General features: G+C 40.6%; 1 protein-coding gene across 1 annotated transcript in view; it reads left to right on the top strand.

Annotated features, from left to right (window-relative positions):
- Window positions 1–732: 732 nt before the first annotated feature.
- Window positions 733–15,612, top strand: part of col12a1a (collagen, type XII, alpha 1a) — a 71,778-nt gene continuing 56,898 nt past the window's right edge. Inside the window, exons 1-13 of the mRNA XM_084742958.1 lie at window positions 733–1,010; window positions 2,826–2,931; window positions 7,010–7,126; window positions 7,241–7,384; window positions 8,761–8,814; window positions 10,097–10,360; window positions 10,460–10,624; window positions 10,873–11,046; window positions 11,660–11,950; window positions 12,085–12,687; window positions 13,525–13,803; window positions 13,893–14,168; window positions 14,267–14,539. Of these exons, the coding sequence (XP_084599084.1) occupies window positions 2,862–2,931; window positions 7,010–7,126; window positions 7,241–7,384; window positions 8,761–8,814; window positions 10,097–10,360; window positions 10,460–10,624; window positions 10,873–11,046; window positions 11,660–11,950; window positions 12,085–12,687; window positions 13,525–13,803; window positions 13,893–14,168; window positions 14,267–14,539 (2,710 nt within the window). The 5' untranslated portion in view covers window positions 733–1,010; window positions 2,826–2,861. The remainder of the gene's footprint in view (window positions 1,011–2,825; window positions 2,932–7,009; window positions 7,127–7,240; window positions 7,385–8,760; window positions 8,815–10,096; window positions 10,361–10,459; window positions 10,625–10,872; window positions 11,047–11,659; window positions 11,951–12,084; window positions 12,688–13,524; window positions 13,804–13,892; window positions 14,169–14,266; window positions 14,540–15,612) is intronic.

Raw genomic sequence — 15,612 nt, forward strand, 5'->3', positions numbered from 1 at the left:
TGACCACACCAAAGGCCAAGAGGCGTTGCCTCTAAAATCATGAAATTCCAGGCCTGACCCTCCTTTCAATGCAGAGCTTTTCCAGTGAGCCAACATGCACAGTAACAGCATCCGGACTGTGTTAGACCTGCAGCATTAGTAACACCTGTGTTTACTCTACTATTTCATGCCAAAAAGTCGTTTTTTTTTTTTTTATTATCATACTGGAGCAGCTTTCCCTCACCAACCAAAGCTGGTATCTAGTGTAGGGTCTTTGAAGTGAACACTAGAGGGCACCAAAAACCAAACAACTAGAAGCGCTCGCATCGTGACTGAGTAACAGGGGAGTCTATTTCTGAAATACTTCTACTTTCCCAACAAAAGTTATTTCTCCATTGACTCTCACGTTATAAATACTCTTCTGAAATAACAACCCTGAAATAACTTTTTATTTATGCACCTTGAACGCATCATGAGAAATATCCCCGTTATGACAAGAGTCAAGAGATGTCTTTACAAAGCGAAAAATGATTTTTATTTCATCTGTAAGTAAATAAATTGGATAAGGTTCTCTGTTGCGCAAATAAAACACTTCCCCCTCTTTAGTGTCGTCTGACCAACTGTGACCCTGCTGTAAAGGCACATTGGCACTTGGAAACTCATTAAATCACCAGACCAAAGGAATGTGCAGGGGGAAAAAAAAAATGTAATTTCCAAACAGTGAGTGGATCGGTCTTAGCGGGGGACATGCATCAACTGACAGGCGGGAGGTTTCGTAAGAAGCCCATATGATGGTAAACTGAGAGCTGGGAACTGCCCCCCTATTAAGTAGCCGATGGTGGAAAGATTCTTCCCACTTGGAAAGAGGCTTTTCCTCCTTGGACATCTGCTGGCGGAGCTTCCAGTAGCCAGAGAGGAGAGAAGGCTCCAGCCGCGGCTCCTGAAATTTCTCTCTGACTTTGCAGAGGGGGAGGCTTCAAGCAGGCTGCTCTCTGACATTTGGTCGCTTCATTTACTTGGGGGCTGAATAGGTGAGTAGACCGACTTTTTATTTATTGTGAATTAGTTACTTTGGCATTTTTAATGATAGCAAAAATTAATTTATATTTAACAAAATTTGAGAGACTATTTTGATTTTTTTTGTCGCAGTTTTGTACTGAGAAGCGTTTTCAAACAATTTAGTCACTATAAGCTAGATGCTTTTTTTTTTTTCTTTTTACAAGCTTACTAACTCAACATAACTTTTTAACAAGTTTTTTTTTTAATGAATGAAACTTTAAGCCATTTTGGTTTGAAATCTTGTGGTAAAGTATTAAGTTTTTTTTTTTTTAGAGATAAAAGTATTTTGGCAGGAAGTCACGCACTAATATTGTGCTTTATGTGCACTTTAATAATTTGAATTAGATGAGCCCCAATTGTGTCCGAGGGGCCAACAAAGTAATTTCTGCCCCTGTAGCTGCAGTTTTCGGTTTGTGCACCAGGCGGGGCGCACAGCCTGTGGTAAAGATTACAGTAACCGAATTCAGACAATACTGTGTGGATGTTGGCCAGTTATCCTTTAGAGAAAAAAAAAGGCAACCACATTGCATGAGATTATTCCACTTCAGATGACTAAATAATTGCATTATAACAATCTATTTAACTCAATTTATTGTATGAGGTAATTCCATGTAAAATGTATCAAAATCCCTCCTTGATTTCTGTCATTGAATCTAAAGAAATAGATCTACTCAAAGTGAAGAAGAGGAATTAGGAAGGCTTTTTTTTTTTTTCTTTCTTTTTCAGATTTGAGATACAAAAATATGTGATTTGTTGAAAAAGGACTGCAATCAAAACTCCCCTTGATATTTTACACATTCAAAAACACCATGTTACCAAAGAGGACCAAAGTTTTTGGTGACCTTATAAAGTCACTCAGACCCCATCCCTGTAAAGCTAAAGAATAAGAGGCGTAGATAAGACCGTACTTAAGTTCAGTGTTTTTCAACCTGGGGTCTGGGACCAAAAGGGGCCCTTGAATGGGTTGCAGGGGTTCCCTAGCAAAAGGAGGAATAGATTTCTTTTTTTTTTTTTTTTATCTTTTATCACATATTTAGCAAGTTGGAACAATAGTGGAAGAAATGGGGTTGGCTGTTTTGAATGATTAAAATTTAAATTAATCCTGGTTTGATCACTGATGGATTATGAAGACTTTCTTCTTCACTTTCATCTTCAAACCTAAAGATGAAATTACTGCGAAGGAATTCCTTAAGACAAAATTCTTAAAAACTGGGGGTCTGTGATCTAACGTGTCCATTGTGGGGGTCCTCGACATGGAAAAGTTTGAAATTATCCTGCTTTAGTGATCTCCAAAATGCTCTCAGCTAGAAGACAATGCATTTCCAGACTTACGCATATGAAGATCAAACAGATGAGCATGTGTTAAAATGTTTTTTTTTCAGTCCCTCATTACTAAATACCTATTATATCACTCAGGGTTAAATACCCACCTCAGGGCAGGGGCGTCAGCGGGAGGCAGTAAGGTGTGGCCCTTGTTATGTAAGGGAGTCTAGATGGATCTTGCTATTTTTGTCATAATGCAAAAAGCAATTATTATATAATATGAGCTTTTAATATTGACTCCGTACTTAAAAGGACACCGTTTGGAATCACTGCGAAAGATGCATTTTTCTATGACTTGCTATTAGTTCCATGCAAACCGGCCATTCTTCAGTCTAAATCTGACCATCCTGAAGCAGCAGGAAATTCCCCCCTTGCGTGTGATGCCTAGACCCCCCCCCCACTCAGACAAAGTGAGCTGTGTCTTAGATCTGCAACTTCAACACATTTTCTCCCTTTGTCCTCAGGCTGGTTGATGCGCTGCTGACCCTTAAGGGCCAAACATGAAGATAGGGCTGTTTCTGGCCACGGCTGCCTTTCTGGCAGCCCTGATATCCTCCATAGATGCTCAAGGTAAATGAAACCACCTGGCCTCAGTTCACTTACATACACTATCCTACTCTGTCTCTGTATCTCCTGCTTCTCTTCTTTCACTTATTTATCTCCACTGGTTCTCTATGATGTCACAGGGATTAGTCTTTTACTTTAACAAGAACATTTGTATTGATAAACTGAATAAAGTTATTCTTATTTCATGTGTATGCTATTTGACTATGTGACTATGTGGTCTACTGATTAATTCCTTGATGATTGTCATGCTTTTATCCCTCATTTGTTGCTTATTTTACTGGATTTATCAGTCAGGATTCATTACAGGCTTTGATGTAAAATCCAGATCTCATTTTCTTGTATTTAGATTGTAATTTAAATGGTTTTTAACCAATACTTCAGCAGCAATTTTCTCATTCAGGTTTGGCAAATATAAGAAACCAAGCACACCAAGGTTTATTTCATTTCCAATTTCTAATTAAATACATTAAACAGCAGGGCACAGAGGAGAACAAAAGTCATTTCAGGGCTAAATGTTTCCCTATAAATGTTTCAGCAGAGCTGTTGCTGTTTTAATTTTATGACAGCAAGCCTCTGCATTTTCTCCGAAGTTAAATATGGAAGATTGCCAAGACCTTGGTAATTAGATGTTGAAATGCTAGATCACATATATTTTAGTTATTATGATTATGCCAAGGTTGTAGTAGGATCTTGTTAACCTGTGTAAATCTGTTGGAAATGGTTTTAGAGTGGCTGCAGCAGTAAATACAGTGTTTGAAGTGATTAAATTACTTGTGAAACAACATAATAATACAATGGTGGAAATAGAGTGCTATAATTTGAAATGCAGAAAGTTCAAAATGCATTCAACATTAAGAGTGAATGAAAAAAGTAGTGTAATGCATTTACTGCATGTAATAAAAGTGATTATTCACTTAGGACAGTGTTGCATTATTGAGGCATTATTGCAGTCTTGTTGGCAGATAGGCTAACAAATGTAATGTGCCATAATTGAATAACTTTAACCATTTTAGTAGCTGTTAAATACTTTTTGCTCTACATGTCATAGGCTGTTAACAATCTGTCAGTAGTTTAGGCAGAAAATGGCTCAAAGTAATTTCATATGCAAACATTTCAGTCCAAAATAAAGGCAAAAATGGAAATATGGTATGGAAACCTTCTGATTTTTCCTTTTTGAGAGCTCTCTGGCCGGGGGAGAGGAGCCTAACGTCTACTCTCACATATCTCCACTAACGGAATGGAAAGATGAAATACGAGAATAGCAAATTAATCCTCAGACAGCGCAAAGACAAAGAGCCTTTCTCGGGCTTCTTTGCGGGCATTCGCAAAAACGCTGAGTTGCACTACATATGGAAAGTTAATATGCAGTAATGTTTAATGTCAGCACATGTTGTGGAATTACTTTGGCATCTGTCCTGCCTCTTTGGGAGAGTCGGTGTTCTTTCCTCCTCTTCTTGGTCTCTCCTCCTGGCAGCGGCTCAGGCCAGGATAGCTGCCTGGCTGGCTGGAGACTGAGGTTACGAACAGAACAGTAGCCAGACTCTGGCCTCTGGGAGCCAGAGGTGTCCTTTATTAGGAACTGATGGGACAGACATCCATATAACAAGAGCAACCGCAAGGTCCAAATAACATACCACGGATTGTTATTTTGACAGAACCACCTTTGTTCCTCCAGTGTATTTTAAAACCAGGAGGACGTATGGTCAAATAAACTAACAAACTGAAATGACTGCAAACGAAAAAAAAAAGTGGATCGGCAGGTGTGTTGCTCACGCAAGTGAAGACCCGCCTAAAACTTTTTCATCCAAATCCATCATCCATCACTTTGCCGGTTACTACCTGTTCCCACTTTTACACACCTGCACACACACACATGCAAACACACACCCTCTCACAGACACACACTTCCCTTACCATTTGGTGTTGGAGATGAGTACTCGTGGAGAAATCAGGGGGAACGCAGTCCATCGGGGCTCCTTGAGTTGATATGCCAGGTTGGTGATCCTCCAATCCCAGTTTTTAATTATCTCATGGGCTCCTGTTTGTCATCTGCCTGTGCATTCAGTGTGTCCCAAGCTATGGCTTCCTCCTCAAAGTGTATTTTACAATGATATTCTTGCCTCTTGTTCTTACACAATGGCTAACGTGTACTCGTACACGTGGCAAAACTCTTTGCTAATGCCTTACGGTCTAATAATGCATGCTCATATACCTTCATCATCATCCCCATCATGGCTTGCTACCACTGGTACCACTGTGAATAATGTAGGCCCAACACTAAAAGTTAGCGCACATTACACCATGCTAACCTCATTAACATCTTGAAATGTCTTACTAAATGTATTTCATTCATTGTGTCTCACAGTTGTTCATTATGTTGTTCTGATTAATTTGTTTTCATTGAGCATGAATTGCTAATAGCATAACTTTTTGAGCAGAGTCGCATGAAACTTAACAACAATTTAGTTTAGTTTAGTTTAGTTTAGTTTAGGGCTTTTCACACTGCATATTCTTAGCCCTTGGCTAAGAGTTAACCCTCGGATAATTTATCCCCCTTTCACACACACATTGTTAACCCAGGGTTAAGCTAAGTCCATGGGTGCACGATTTACTCTGCACTCTTGTAGCCCTGGGTTAAATGTGCATTGTTACAGCAACTAATGTGGACATTCTAAAATTTTCTGTTATTACCCTTTTGCCTTTAGCCCCATTTCACATGGGCACCTTTTAGCCCCATGTTTAGTCAATTTTCAGGGGATAACCACACCAACTTAAACTAACCCTGCTCCAGGGCAAGCCCTGGGCTAAAGTTTAATTAAAGCCAATTTTTGAATGTACCAGTTTGAAAGCTTTTTTAGCTAGGGGCTAAGTGTGGTGTTAAAAGCCCTCTAATTATTTAATGAATGAAGAAAAGAGGACATAAATTTAAACTACCCATATGACACTTTTTAAATGTGTAACTTTAAATACTTTGATTTTCAGGGCCTTTGTGCATGTAAATGAGACATACTAAATGTTAACACACTTACACTAATTAACGTTAGCCACTTTCCTCGACTGGTAACCTTGAAGCTGTAAGAAAGAGTATCATTTTAAAATATGTTTGTCATCTCTGTCTGTGTGGTCCCAACTGTACATGGAAACTACCGTCCAGATAATCAAAGTTGTTGAACCAAACAACTTTCTCATGTACATGATGCATGACGCTGTGATCAAGTCAAGTGTAAAGGCGCGTGGTCTTGTCACACTGTATATGTCTTCCTGTGTTGATTTTAATGTACACACTTTCTCTATTATAGCACATCTGACCAATCTTTTGTGTCTGGAGTGATTTTGTTCTCTCATGTTTTCTTATGCATTAAGCTGCCAATGAAAAAGTACACAAGGGTCTCTGGCGACGTATTGTGTATTCTTTTTAAAAGGTTTGCAATGGATGTGTGCCACTCACTTGTGTAAGAGTTTTAACCAAATAAACCACAAACCACTTTTTGTCTTTGAAATATGTTTATATACAATGTATATATAACATATGGTGTTCAATTTTGTCAAGAGTTACTTCAACAACCACATGGCAACCTTGATTCCATTGTATAATCAGAAACTTGTGAATGAAGTCACTGTATTTTTGTAATGCTGAGATCAACTCCATCATAAATGCAGTTTAGTATGTGGTCGGGGCATGCGTTGTAATGACTGCACTCAGCATGTGTTGGATGGTTCACTCAGTGTTTGCACTTTGGTAGAGTTTTGTTGTGCACATGTTGTGTATGCCAGTGCTTGAGTTGCTGGCCGTCTCGGTTGAGCAACTCAAACAAATGCCATTTTACTCCAAAATGGCTTCTCACACTTTTTCAATGTTGTCACGTGTTCTTTACTTGTCACCCTCACAAATGGACATCAGTGTTATGTGTCTGTCCCCAACAACGAACGAGTCCACTTCAGTCATGAAGTGTTTGTTGTTGGGATCAATGTGAATGCTTGATTGAAGATGCTTCCCTTTGATTTGATCATAAATATAACTACATTCATACATATGTCTGTATTTGTTGTGATTTAACACTGTTTCACCTCTTATTTGCAGTGGAACCCCCCTCAGACTTGAAATTTAAAATTCTAAATGAAAACACAGTGGAAATGTCATGGGCAAGGCCCTCAACAAGGATAGAGGGCTTCAGAATACAAGTTACATCAGATGCAGGTCAGTATAGTATCAGGACTTGCAATATGTTGGTCATCTGAACCCGCCGGTGTAAACACAGTTTATATACACACTGCAACAATGGATAATTTACTGTTAAATTCTCTCTCCCAGATGAACCAGTCAGAGACTTTACCCTTGATGCATATACCACCACGACCTCAATCACTAACCTGACCCCTGACTTGGACTACTCAGTGTCCATAAACTCCTATGAAGGGTCAGAGGAGAGCATTCCCATCTTTGGACAACTGACCAGTAAGTACATATTTCACACTGGGTCACTTTAGATTGTTTGAAAAAAACTGCCCTAAATTTTTCATTTGAAAAATGGAAGTGCACAATTATTTTTGCATAATACACAAGTATAAGTTCAGACTTCTTACACATTCCTGTAGTTTCTGAACTTCTATAGTTGAAATAAATTTCATTAGAAGTAGCAAGACCTTAATGTTGCATTCCCACTACACTACACCTGAAATTTATCTCTAAAAATTTCAGTAAACCTGTTTATTGTCTTCTCGTTCATTACCTTCAGTAGATGGTGGTTGGCACACCTCCAGTTTAAAGAAGCAGCAGTAGTACTGCTATAGGTAGCTAAGCAAGTGCCATGGTGAGGGTAAGCAGCAAAACATAGTTTAGCCACCTAGAAAAGGCTTACCTAAAAAAAAGAGAAGTATTTTTTCCAATTTTATCTTGCTATGTCTTTTGGCAAAGTAAAATGACTTTTTCAAGGAAACTTAAGTTTTATTGCTCGTTAAATTGCTCTCTTCCTGCCACCAAACTCCCTTGACAAAATCAGTAATTTTGCTTTATAGAACACAGGAGTTGCTGAGGTCATGCTGCCTCCATCAGCTGTTTGTGTTATGTGTGACTTTGGTGAATCCAAAATAACCCCTCAAAACATCAAAAGTGTACAATAACACAAACTAACTTATCGGTCGCAGCAATGGTAGACCAGCAGCTCCTGTGTAAAATTTCTGTTTTTGCTAAAGGAGTCTGGTTGATTTGGAGATGCCTGTCTGATGGCAAGGTAAAGCAGTGAAAATATCCTAAATATAGCACACACTATAGCGTAATCTGATCTTGACCCTGTCCACATCAGTACATTGCTTAGCTTCCTACATGTTACTCCTGCTGTTCCTCCAAACTGGAGGTATGCCGACCGCCATCTACTGTAGATAATACACAGACTTTGGATAAATACCTCATACCCCACTTCAAAAACTTCAACTATTGTTTTAATGGCTTGAAATCAAGAATAAATTATGAGAACATCCATTCAGGCAGACAGACCATCTCCTCCTACAACATAGAGATAATATTTGACTGCTAGTGATTTGCTAGAGAGAGCTATATTCCCCTTTAATAAGAGTATAACTTATTCCATGTAACTTTTTCATCGAGCCACATGAGATCAAGAAAAGTCAGGAGAAATCACATCTGTTTACTGACTCTTGAATTGCTCACTGTTTATAGCTAACACAGAGATATGTGTTTGTGTGCATGTGTTTTCGATCCTGTCAACCAGCTTTTATGATGTGTTGATTTTCTTGCCTTTTTCCGCTGTGAAACAACCCACGGTGAGGCGGGAATGTGTGGTGCTAACTCACCAAATGTTTCCTGTGTTTCAGTCCAGTCCAGTAACACCAGTGGACGAGTCAGGAGGCCACAGTCAGATGCAATCAGTGAGTATGTTTACTCTGGTGTCAACCAAAATTTGAACAGGGCCTGTCCTCCACACAGCTGTCCAGGTTTTATTAAATATATTTTTTTTCCCTTGATGACTGTCATCGTGATGTTTCTTTCCCATGGAATAATTTGTTCAGGCATACATTTTACCCTCTGTTGGGGTTGTCACTGGGTAAGCAGACAGAGATTCATCAGGGAATTCGACAGTGACTAGGAGGGGACACACAGGGATTGGTTCCTTTAATTGAAACCAGTCGGCACATCAAGAGAAAAGGAAAGGCAGGCTTGAAGCTAGGAGACATGGGTTCTGTTATGCGTCATGGAGTGGAGGAGTGCAGGATGGGGGGTTGTCAAGCAATGATGTATTCAATGTGCCAATTATAGGCAAGTTATGTTCCTCAAAGTGTTACAAGATGTGGCAAGAATTGTAGTCCTTAATCTGTAGTCAAATTGTCCTTTGCTCATATCTTGAGACCAATCTGTGTGGATTTACTCACTTTTTCCCATACCCGTTGATTCTTATGGAAACTATACCTACACTTCCAGATTCTCCTAAACCCTTATTCATTAAGCACTCAGAATTTTTGTCACAGCCACCAGGATTGTTTGACTAAACCCCTACTTTGATGCCATCATTTTCAGCATTAGGTCAGGGAATTTTGAGAAAAAAAGCCCTTCTAAATACGAGGCTTATAAGACGTGAGGAACAGAATTTAGAGTCAATGAGACCTAGGGGAATGAGGATTAAAGTCCATCCACATAAGCTCTGCCAATTATTTCAATAGAGTCATCTCAAATGTTCCAGAGAATTTAATCTATGATTTAAAGCCCCCTAGGATTTGAAAGTATAAAAGTGAACATTGCTGGTGGAACCTCTGCGAAATGTTTAGTCTGTAAAGCCACATTTTTGCCTCCGTCTGCTGGAATGACTTTACCAGCCCGCTGTTTGGCAGTGGCTGATATTTCCTTTGATGTCAGAACGCATATCTCTGAGCCATCCAGCTAACTGTCAAAGATTTGATTTTATTTAGACAGACAGGAGAAGAAATGGGCCAGTGTAAAAATATTGTTCCAAGATCAAGAAGTTGTCGCTGCCATACCCTTATTGGCACATTTCTGGCTTGGAAATTGGTTTAATTTGAGACATAAAGGGTGTGTTTTTACACCAATCATTAACTGGTTGTAAAAAACTTTAACCTTTCCTAATTTGCATCAATCAAAACATGCTACTTAACCTTTTGACTGACAGACTCTTATTTCTCCACTGTCTTTGCCCAGAGTGCTCGGTCAGTGCAATAGCAGATTTGGTTTTCCTGGTGGATGGCTCATGGAGTGTGGGCAGAGAAAACTTTAAGCACATCCGCAGTTTCATTGCTTCACTGGCGGGGGCTTTCGACATTGGCGAGGACAAAACCCGGGTGGCTGTGGTTCAGTACAGTACAGACACCCGCACAGAGTTCCCCCTCACCCGTTACACCAGAAGAGGAGATCTGCTCCAAGCCATCAACTCCCTGCCATACAAAGGGGGAAATACTATGACAGGTAAAGTTATCACAAAAGGAGATACACATTTTAAACAGTAAAATGCTCTGAAAAGCCCTGCACAAATGTTCAAAAATGCATTTATATTTCTGTCTTCAGGTGATGCCATAGATTATCTCCTGCAAAACATCTTTACGGAGGCAGCTGGATCCAGGAAAGCTTTTCCTAAGGTAGCCATGATCATCACTGATGGAAAATCCCAGGACGCAGTGGAGGAGCATGCTAGAAGGCTTAGGAACATTGGAGTGGAAATATTTGTCCTAGGTATGGTTTATTATTCAGTGTTTTGTTGAATAGTGCTCTCCCATGTGAAAGTCTGCCTGTTCTTGGAAACCATTTGATTTTCCACTGATTGCAATATCCATATTTGACTTCGTAAAAGTCAAGTACTGTTATTTTTTCTAACACAGGCAATGCTCTAAAACCGTCAACAGTCTACCACATCTGTCTTGCAGCCACTGACTGAAAAACATATGAGTTGATGTTGTTGTACTTAATATTTTCCCACTTAGGTATCAAAGGAGCAGATGAGGATGAGCTAAGGGAAATGGCCTCCACACCTCACAGCAAACATGTTTACAATGTTCCCAACTTTGACTTGATCCAAGAGGTAACGAAAAAGATCATCACAGAGGTGTGCTCCGGTGTTGATGAGCAGCTCACTGCTCTGGTCAGCGGAGAAGAAAGTAAGTCAAAATGTCTTAATCAAATGTGTTACATTACATTGGGTTCTGAAGCTTCAATGCTGAAAGATCCTAATAGGATGTGCTGTCATTAGCTGCATTTCCACCGCAGGAACTTTCCCCAGGGACTAGAAACCTTTGGAGGAACTTAGTGTATTTCCACCACAGGGACCAGGGTCTAAATTAAGTTCTGGGGACATTATTTTATCCCCCCAAAATTTGCTGCTCATGGGGTTACTACTTTCAATGTGCACAAAAACTTTGGAGGTAGGGCTTGCAGTGCGGAAAATTTCTGATTGGTCGAAGGCTTACTTACTTATTTCTGCCACCATTTTATATATGGCATAAAACTGATTTGCAATACAGCTTTCACTTTTCATCCATCAGAGGACTAATTTGTCTAATCTCTGTGGGTCCCTAGGCTGTAGTGAAAAGGCATACAACAAGAGGCTGTAGGAACCTTTTAGTTCTTTGAAAAGTAGTAACTGGGACTAAAAGTTGCTGATACTTTGGGTGGAAATGCAGATATTGTTGATTTACAGCCCAGCAAACATTTTATTGATTAATTAATCTTGAAAGCTCATGTAATAATGTATATCCTACAACTTTTCCCCAGTGGTGGAGCCAGCTTCTAACCTGCAGGTGACAGAAATTGCATCTAAGTCAATGAGGGTGACATGGGATGCCTCCCCAGGTGATATCACAGGCTACAAGGTCACCCTCATCCCCATGCTAGCTGGAATGAAACGGCAAGAGTTGTACATGGGTCCCACCCAGACATCCATTAATGTCCGTGACCTTTCCCCTGAGACTGAGTATGAGATCAACCTGTATGCCCTCAAAGGTCTGACTCCCAGTGAACCCATCATGGCAATGGAGAAGACCCAGCCTGTCAAGGTGTCAACAGGTAAGATGATTTATTGTGCACATGTCCTTTTTCCTTGACTATTCATATGTTAGATTTCCTTTAATCCCTCACTTGTTACCTTGTCTCAACATACAAGACCTTTAATTACCTCATCATGTTTTGTCTTTTTGCAGAGTGCTCTCTGGGAGTGGATGTGCAAGCTGATGTGGTTCTACTGGTTGACGGCTCATACAGTATTGGATTACAAAACTTTGCCAAAGTCCGTGCCTTCTTGGAGGTTCTGGTCAATTCATTCGACATTGGACCCAACAGGGTCCAGATCAGTTTGGTCCAATACAGTCGTGATCCATACACCGAGTTTGCCCTCAACACCCATCATGACATTAGTGCTGTTGTCAAGGCTGTGCGCACTTTCCCCTACCGTGGAGGCTCCACTAACACTGGCAAGGCCATGACCTATGTCAGGGAAAAGATCTTCATCCCTGCCCGTGGAGCGAGACAGAATGTTCCCCGTGTCATGGTCCTGATCACAGATGGAAAGTCATCTGACTCATTTAAGGATGCAGCAACCAACCTTAGGAATATTGATGTGGAGATCTTTGCCGTTGGTGTGAAGGATGCGGTGAGGTCAGAGCTGGAGGCCATCGCTAATCCCCCATCTGACAATCATGTCTTTGAGGTGGAGGACTTTGATGCCTTCCAGAGGATCTCCAAGGAGCTGACCCAGTCCATCTGTCTGAGGATTGAACAGGAGCTGCTCAACATCAAAAAGAGGAGTAAGTAGGAGGATAGAATATCTAAACCCATTAACACTGACCTGGAGTGTAGCCACATAATATGCCCCTAACTTTTTGGCATCAGTTTTGGATGGCTGCCATTTGCTAAGTATGTGTTGTGTTGGTCTATGCTGTCCATACTGGACACTGTACCATCTAACTGTCAGTTGGCCTAGGCTATAGAAGTAGGATTAATGGCAAAGAGCCAGTGTAATTAAGAAAATACAGCAGCATAATACTGTATAAACACTGTATTAATTGCTGTAATGCAAGACATAGGCAAAATTTAATCAACTCACTCAGCCATAGCTTGCCAATAAGCAAACCACAAAACCACATACATGCTTCTTGAATGAGCTCTATCACACCATTTTTTACTTAGTGTTTGAAAACCCTGCAGTGACTGGAACACCAGTACTATTTTGACTTGACCACACTTCTGACTCAAAAGGCCGCCCCGGCTCTGACCTGTGGCTCCTCCATCCAGTGCTAGAATGCCGTGACAATGCACAATATGCTTATTGATACTGAAGCCTGTAGTTTCCAAAACACACAATCACTTGGTGAGTGCAGCATTCCATGCTTTGCAATTTTTTTTAACCTTGTGGGCTGAGTAAGGTTACCACAGTGCTTTGCTTTTCATTGTTGCCAGTAATTGAAAGTGGTAATTATAACCAAGGCAATGGACAGAAAGGGGAAATAAATAAACTTAGCACCATAAATCTCACAGATTTACAGTATAATATGATGATGGGAATAATAATTTGCAACTTGTTACTTTTACATGATTTGGGCCTTAATTACAGACATTCATACCAAGCAATCTTTTATTTTTAGGTCTGCTTCCACCCACCGACTTGCAGTTCTCTGAGATTACCTCCAGAAGCTTCCGTACCACCTGGACAGCTCCTGCTGCCAATGTCATGTCTTACCTGGTGCGTTTCCGCAAGGCTGAAGACATCACTGGAGATTACATTTCCTTGGCAGTGCCTGGTGATACTACCACAGCCGTTCTGCCCCACCTATACCCCATCACCGCCTACGAGGTCAATGTCTTTGCTCAGTATGAAAAAGGAGACAGTTTCCCCTTGACTGGTGAAGAGACCACTCTAGAAGGTAAGAGATTCTTACTTGGACATGACCCAGTGCTGTAATAGCTATCAAAGTGAGAGGAGTTGGGAACTAAATTATTCTTTCCTTTTCAGAGCAAGGGACTGTGCGAAATCTACGTGTTACACAGGAGACAACGAACAGTTTCAGAGTATCATGGCAAGCTGCCCCAGGTTCAGTGATCAGGTATCGCCTGTCCTATTTCCCACTAAGTGGTGCTGGGGAAATCTTGGAGGCCCAAACCATTGGACCGGAGACCAGCATAGTTCTCCAGGAGCTTTTCCCAATTACCACCTACCGTGTGTCTGTGTCTGCTGAGTATGCTACAGGCATAGGGCAGGAGATGCAAGTAGATGGCACCACCAAGGAAGGTGAGTCAGGAAACTTGGTGTTAGAAGCTTATTTTTAACAGCAATTAAATATTTATAAGAATATGAATTGTGTCTGATCAATTTTTATTCACTCTCAGTCCGTGGCTCTCCTCGTGACCTTCGTGTCTTTGATGAGACCATATCTACAATGAAACTGGCATGGCAGGCTGCTCCAGGAAATGTTGTCCAGTACCGCATTGCCTTCAAACCTGCCGAGGGCGGTGAGAAGAAGGAGATATCTGTCAAGGGAGATACTACCCAGGCTGTGCTGAAGAACCTCCAACCAGCCACTGAATACGAGCTCTTTGTGACTGCGCGCTACGCTTCCGGTGTGGGAGATCCTCTTCTGGGCACAGGAACCACCTTAGAAGGTAAGAGAGAAAGTTACATTGTTTGAAGCATGGTAGGGTTACTTCTATAGCCAATGTGTGACAGAAATGTGAAGCATGCTTTATGGCCGTGGGCTCAGCAAGTGGCTGTTGCTGACTGGACAAATGAGTCATTGTGTTCAACTTCTTTTCGAGATGCAATGAAACTTTAAGATTTAGGCATGCACATATGTTGTTTTTTATTATTGTTTGTATTTTGTTAAGTTTATGAGATCCTGCATGATGTCAAACTACTGAAATTAGGTCACTTGTCTCACTTCAAGCCCCTTCAAGAATGCACAGTACCATCTGGTATTTCTCACAGGCGACTACATCAGAATTAAGGAAGTTGAGTTTTGACTTTGCAAGGTTGGTTGAGTATATGGGCTGTGGTTAAAGTGGAAAAGACAGGAATGTGGCACTTGATGTAATTTTTTTGGCACATAGACTGTAGGTTACGGTGGCTTTGCCGCCCATGAAGGCAGTGAGATGGAAATGGGTGTGGGATGCTTGTAAACCTTGAGAACTTATATAAAGGCTTGGAACAGACTTTGACAGCCATATGCCTTCCTGGTAATACCTTTACATCTTGGACTGTCTGAGACAAGAATTTACTGTTTTACAGTGGTTTATAAGACATGTGCAAAATATTTTATCATTAAAGGGATAGTTCAGGCTTTTTGAGGTGGGGTTGTATGATTATTGAAAGGTATTATCTACAATTTGGATAATCATATATCTATGATTTGGATGTTTATTTAATGAGCCTTTTTATGAGTCTAAAAAACTTTTCTTACTGTTTTCACAGTAGTATGTTGCTTAATATCTGTGCTGGTGCTGCTTCACTAGATTGGGGATGTTTTTACCAGCATCTGATGAATCAGTGATTTTGTGACCATCTTAAGTTCAGTTCATTGGTCATCACACTTTACTTGTGGGTTAACCAAAGGCAGTGATATAAATCTGTGTTTGAGCATCGTTTTCTTGTCTGGAGATGACAGCGTAGGAGACACAACAGGGCGCAGGTCTTCTGTTGATGTCACACTGAGTGGGAAGAGGGATTGTTGTAGTGTCAC

The sequence above is a fragment of the Lutjanus erythropterus genome, chromosome 18 (assembly GCF_056507025.1).
Source record: "Lutjanus erythropterus isolate fLutEry1 chromosome 18, fLutEry1.hap2, whole genome shotgun sequence".
NCBI lineage: Eukaryota > Metazoa > Chordata > Actinopteri > Lutjaniformes > Lutjanidae > Lutjanus > Lutjanus erythropterus.